The sequence below is a fragment of the Alosa pseudoharengus genome, unplaced genomic scaffold, assembly GCF_046254945.1.
Source record: "Alosa pseudoharengus isolate Yale_2024_CS ecotype anadromous, Long Island Sound unplaced genomic scaffold, YU_APseudo_1.1 YU_APseudo_1.1_scf_23, whole genome shotgun sequence".
Taxonomy (NCBI): Eukaryota; Metazoa; Chordata; class Actinopteri; order Clupeiformes; family Clupeidae; genus Alosa; species Alosa pseudoharengus.
In genome coordinates this window covers 6,384,162-6,390,898 of record NW_027468685.1, presented here as the reverse complement: position 1 = coordinate 6,390,898, position 6,737 = coordinate 6,384,162, and the positions used below count along the sequence as shown (strand labels likewise).

At 40.7% G+C, this 6,737-nt stretch overlaps 1 protein-coding gene across 1 annotated transcript in view; it reads right to left on the bottom strand.

Annotated features, from left to right (window-relative positions):
- Window positions 1–4,741: 4,741 nt before the first annotated feature.
- Window positions 4,742–6,737, bottom strand: part of LOC143140347 (ATPase inhibitor B, mitochondrial-like) — a 2,784-nt gene continuing 788 nt past the window's right edge. Inside the window, exons 2-3 of the mRNA XM_076301160.1 lie at window positions 6,036–6,148; window positions 4,742–5,076 (exon numbers count right to left, since the gene is read on the bottom strand). Coding sequence (XP_076157275.1) covers window positions 4,935–5,076; window positions 6,036–6,148 — 255 coding nt within the window. The 3' untranslated portion in view covers window positions 4,742–4,934. The remainder of the gene's footprint in view (window positions 5,077–6,035; window positions 6,149–6,737) is intronic.

Below are 6,737 nucleotides of genomic sequence, written 5' to 3'. Positions count from 1 at the left end.
GGGTCTATGAAGCTAGACGGCTAAATGTGTCTCTTTCACTTGGTTGTCGTTGAAAAATCGAAGATTTGATTGTGGTTTCTGCAAGCTCAATATGGATTATAGGTCAAAAGTTGAATGAACGAGTACTTACGTCCTTTCGATTTCTTACTGGTTGGGTCGTTGTTGCCCACAACACACTAGCTTGCTGCTAATGAATGACGTCATTGACGCATTTGAAAGGTTTTTTAGATCAAATAAGTGACTCAAAAAATATAATTCTCAGCGGTCTGTATTTTCTCTGCCCCCTCTTTCATGCAACATTCAAATTTCTGGGCAAAAAATTATATTCAGAGAAAAGTGGATTTGAGGGGTACAGCTCCATAGACCTCCATTCATTCTGCACTCAGAGCTGTCTGCACTTATTCGTGAGCGCCCTCATGTGGAACCAGAAAAAGAACTGCAACCAGTTCAGAAACCGGAAGTTTCCCGAGAGTGGCGGTTCTCCCCTTATAGAGCTGCACAGTCCCGCCCACAGCCAAAACGCGGTTAGGTGCCGGATGTAAGATTCCCATTCATTTGTCCCATTGACGTTTGGAAAAATCCGTATCTAAAGAGTTTTACAGCATGTCTTAGGCTAACCAGCTACGGCATAACTCATAAGCATACAACATATCATTTCGAGTGAAAAAACGAAGAGAAAATCCAAAAAAAGTCAAAGGTACATAACTGTGTACATATTTTCATTTCCGAGCGAAGGAACTACTCATCCCATAAACCACCGCGCCTCACTGAGTAATATATAAGCAATGCACGAACCAGCGCGAAATAATTTCAAAACCGGCGACAGCACGCGAACCCTTTCCTCCAAACAGTGATTTTTATATAGTGAATGTGCAGTTAATAGCAGTTATTTCAGGAGTAATCGTGTAAATAATAGTGTTTTGATATTGAATTTTATATTTATCATTGTGTATTTTATATCGTGTGTGTGAAAGCGGTTAACGTTAACGGCAGTGCTTCGTAACGTTACCTGACTCATCCTATGCTGTCATCACTGCTCAGTCGGGCTGATGCATGGACTGGTGCATGGTCTGCTTTTGGACCACCATATTCAGTTTATTAATTTGCCGTGAATTATTACACAAAATGTTCATTAAATGCACAAAGTATTCCTAGGTTAATGATTGATATGAATCATACAGTACGAAGGCTACAGTAGCCTAGCTAATGTTAACACTTCACTGCTAGCAGCATTAGGGTTACCAAACTGACTCTCGGACACAAAACAGTCAATAATGTGACCCGATATAAAGTGGCTTTCACCCCTTTGGACACTCACTAAAAACATAATATATTTCATACCTGTGTTGCAGCATGTAGGCTAATGTTAGCTGCATTATGTAATGACATACAATGTCGGAAATGCTAAAGGTTAGCCTGTCGGCTAGTGCTAGCCTACCTGAAAAGTTTGAGTGTTTAAACTAACATTTACAGTGGTCTATTTGATAGTGTATTGGCCCTGACTAAGTTCGTGTGATGTATAAACCCAAGTACCAATATTCGTCAAGAACGTTTTTAATCACATTAAGATTTTCGCCATAGGCAGTAAAAACTCCGCCATCTTTGTCAATATTTTTCGCTGAGAAAGTTTCAAACTATTCGCCTTATTCACCCGGCGGCCATTACGAGTCTGAGGGGTACACTTGTCATTACACCTCAGTCCAGCAGATGGTGGTGGTAATGCACTCCGTTTGCAAACTGCTAAAAAACAATTCACTGAAGAAGAAGAACAGGCCAGTGAACCCTTCTTTAATCGGTGAGCTTTTTTCGGCAGTTTGCAAACGGAGTGCATTACCACCACCATCTGCTGGACTGAGGTGTAATGGCAAGTGTACCCCTCAGCCTCGTTATCGCAGCCGGGTGAATAAGGCGAATGACCATAACGGCCTTTCCACCAATCAGAGGCATCACTGTGGGATTGTGGGATTGTTCAGGATTGTGGGTAATGAAGTACTTATCCAAGAGATCGCGAATAAAAGGCATTTATCTCAAAACAAGGTTAGTGCCCCACGAACTCTTGGTGTCTATAGGAGCATATACAATCGCTTAGTACAACCGTAGCTGGTTTTAAGTCTACCACGTGCAGTTACGTTTTTATGGCTTACACCGCAATTGTCAATGGAGAAATTGCATTGAATTTTTACATCCGGCATCAGCTGTGGGCGGGACTGTGCAGCTCTATTAGACAAGAAGGGGAGACTACCAAGGTTGGTAGTGAGGAAGAGCTCTAGTGTGTGTGTGTGTGTGTGTTTGGTGTTATTGTTGTATGTTTTTTTTGTAATTCAACTTTTTATTTGGTTTTCATGTACGAATCATACAATAACATAAAATCATATATAATAATATAAACATAAAACATATAACAAACAGCACTGATAGTGTATGATGTGTCCCCTTTTGAGTCAGATATTAAAGCAAATAATAAAAAAAACAAAAAGAGAAGACATATGCAGAAAAGTTATAATTTTAGCAGCCACAGCATGCACCTCCTCCCCTTATAGCATATCAACAATACCATAGGCAAAAAAGCGATCCCATGACTTCCCAAAGTTCTCGTTTTCATTATTGACTCTTGCCAGCATGTCCTCATAAGATACTATCTCTGACATAAGTAGCAACCATTGTTGAAATTCTGGAGGGGAGGTACTTTTCCATAATATGAGAATCACTCTGGCAGCTGTTATAACTCCTACTTTTATTACTGCAAGGTCATACTTTGACACATTCGGGAGCTCTGGATTGTCTCCTAACAGGCACAACCTTGGAGATGTTGGTATCGTCATACCTAACCCCTTTCCTATATGTTCTAGGACTTTTTCCCAGAATGGATGTATCAACTTGCATTCCCAGAGTGCATGCAAAAATGTTCCTGTCTCTGTGTGACATTTCCAACATAAATTATTGGCCAGAATGCCCATTCTGTGTAATTTAGAAGGTGTAAAATAAAACCTGTGTATTAATTTATATTGAATAAACTTTCCCCTGGCCTCCCGTATGTATTTTCCTGTATTTGACAGAACACCTAACCATTCCTCTTCACTAAATTGTTATTGTTGTATGTTGAGGACCCCCTTGAAAACGAGATGTTACATCTCAAGGGGTTATCCTCTAATAAATAAATTGAAATTGAAAAGGTTTCTGACAAAACATTCACACTCAGCTGGATCTTTCCACTTGACTGTTCCCAGTGCTGGTCCGGCAAACCCATAGCCTGGCGAGCCAGACCCACATTAAAATGTAGGGTCTGGGCACTCACCGTTCGCAGTGCTCAGTCCGAGGGACGGGATAATCAGTTGTCTTTCAAATTCCCTCTGCACGCAATGGGACGCAATAGGATATTTGTTTTCAAGTAGCAGGGAATTCAAGCCAAACCGTTGCAACTCTGCCATCAATCATTATGTTAAGCCCAACAAACGACTCTACACATGATTTCAATGCCTGATTAAGTTTCGATTTCTGGAGCTCACAAGTCAACGAAGAGTTGCTAGACTAGGGGCGCGTCTAGATTTCTAGGCTAGCAAACCCACCCATTTTGACCCACAACAGGGACAGGCCACAGGACGTCATCAAAGATATCAACCGTCTCTGACGTCATCATATCTAAAATATACTCGTATGAAAAAACTGATCATGGAACTTGATGTGAAACACTCTTCCAGACTCTGGTTTGTAAAGTTACACTGAATCACAGAGAATATCAGTGATTATGGCATTTGAGAGTTAAGAGAATTGCTTTAAAACTTAACTGTTACCATGTTGTTAGTCGCTTTGGTTAAAAATGTGTCAGCCAAATGTAATGTAATGTAATGTAATTTGCAGTATGCTTCACAAATGTGCAGAAAATTAAATAGTTTGATTTTCCACAGCCCAACAGCATTCTACTAGGCTAATAAACTAGATCATTTATTACTTAAAGACATTATGCAGGAGGTTCATTTCTCCTTACACACCACCACCACAGATGGCGGTGATAGTTCACCTCCAAACTTTGCTCACAACTGTCAATAAAAGCACTAAGACAAAAGTGATTCTACTGGGAAGTTTAGCCTTAAGCTATCAATGGACTTTATAAATATAACCAGAGTTGACAAGTGACTCTTAATGATAATACTAAGACTTTCAAGTGATAAAAAATCTTATTAATTACATACCGGTACTCTGTGATTAATTAATCAAAATTAACACATTATTTTGACAGCCCTAGATAATATTTCATCTTTGATCACAACAGTCTCACATTTCCAGCATGTCAAACATGTTTATTTGTGCACTGATTGTCACATCAAAGCTTTTTTTTGGTGGGAAGTTTTGGTTACCTTTACAGTATCAGTGGAACTGACAGAAGCAATAAGAGCATATTTATTTCAGCCAGAATGACTACAATATGGGGGCATTATAAGATGGCATATTGAACAATATGGGGGCATGATTCAATGGCATATTGAACATTTGCATTTTGAATGCCAGTGTGGAGAAGATAAAAGTATGCAAAAGCAGTTATTGCACATACACTCCAGTCAAAAATACATTTGCGTCAAAAATACATTTCCGTGTGACAGCCGGCCGTTTACAGAAAGCTGTGGAAGGCACTCTGTACTGATACATCAGTAAGTAAACACATTACTGGCTACTTCCGTCAATGATTAATGCGTATGAGAAACAAATGACTTAACAACAACAAAACAAGAGACACCATCTGCACTGATGTGGAAAATTATCTGTAAACTTTATTCATGATTCTACTGCTGCTCACAGACAAAACCAGAAAGCATGATCATGGCAGCGATGCGCTCATGCAGGCAACGAGTGATTTTGGTATACAGAGGACACGGGGGACAGGAAGAGCATGGAGTGCTGTGGGGATTTATGCAAGTAGTTTTAAGTGCCCAGCTCGTCTAGTCGTCGTGCTTGAGTTTCCTGATCTTGCCCTTGTGGCGGTCGATCTCGCGCTGAAGCCGCTCAACCTCTTTCTTGTGGTGGTCGATCTCCTCCTCGTGGTGGCGTCGCAGGGCAGCCATCTGCTCCTTCTCCTTTTGCCTGGTATAGGGAGATGGGACTAGTTATCATCTAATGATCTGGCAACGTTTGGAAACGCAAATATCAAGTGCCTATAGAAAATTAGCAATAAGGAATTTATAACATGTGCTTGTCGTGGCATGTCACTAACCGCAAACATAATCATCAATCATATTCAAGCATACCTACTGAGAACATGGACTAGTGTAAGAAGAACATACAACATTAAATAATGAATTAATTAATTACGTAAGGCTACAATTCAAGTAACATGATGTAGGAATTCCCCTTTTTGTCAACGCTCAATGTACCTGGATAGCGCAACGGTGCTACCCAATTAATCTAAAACCAACACAAAGTTATCACGCTCCCACCCAGGGGTGCTGCTAGACAATTTGGGCCCTATGACAATAATTCTGGACCCCTCCAATAATATATAGTATAATAATATATATATAATAATTATATATAATATAATCTGCGACCCTCTGTCAGTGCTGGGCACTTAGAATCGCATGGCATTCTGGGTACTGATTAGTAATGTCTGAGACTTGAGTGTAGGTTGACTTTGAGCCCCTTATTTTAAGATAAAATAACTACTTTGTTTTGTATTAACTAAGTAGAAACTCATGGTTACTTGATGTTTGTCAGATTGATAGGCTTGTCTAGTGCCTCCTCCTACTGTTCTATGGAGATCTTCATTGACTAGGACTAGGGCTTCATTCATGTCTGGGGGAACTGCAATTCGATGTTCAACTCAACATCTCAAAAGCTGACCCTAGAATTCTCCAACGCAACACTTTATTAATCCCAAGGGGGAAATTCTTTTGCTACCTGGCAACCACACACAACATACATACATCAGTAGGACAGTTGACACTTAAGACTGTCTTAAGTCGATCTAATCTAATCTAATCTAAGTGTGTGTCTCTTGTGTTTAATGTGACCACGCTTGGTGAGGATTCGGTTCGGTCGTATACCTGAAATAGCGCTCCTCCTCTGCAGCCTGCTTCTTCCCGAAGGCCCCTCCTGCTTCCCTGATGGAGCCTCCTGCACCTCCTCCCTTGCCTGCCCCCTTCCCCAGCTCCCCCAGCTGAGCAGGACAGAAGGTAAACACAAACACAAAGACCACAAAGAGGACGGTGTGAATGGAGGTTGGGCTGTGTGGGGGTTCACTTGTGAGTGTGACAGGCAGTCACAGAAATGACTGTAATTTACAACAATGGCGCAAAACAAAAGCAAAGGCCACACACAAAGACACACTCAACACAAGCAGAATATACAGGAAGAAAATAGCTCAGAAATTGCATTTCAAACAGAGTGTGTTGGGGTGGGGTTGGTGTTAAGAGAATATTCAAAATGTTATATAGGGAATAAAACAATTAACAAAGACTTTCCTGCCGACCTTGTACATTGTAGGACTACCTCAAATATAAGCTACTGGACAAAGAAGCTTTGACCACACTTAAGCAGTATTTATGGGTACAAATAGTAGTGTAAAAATAAACTTGACAGATTGATACTGTTCAGGGCAGGGACATGTGCAAACTGCGCCTTCTGTGTCAGCAGGCAACAGCTGCATGGGTAGGGTCAGGATAGCGAGGAACCTTCACCTCATTTACTCATTTACGTGTGTGGTAATTACTGTAGTTTACGGAAAGTTTCTGACGCAATTTGCAGAG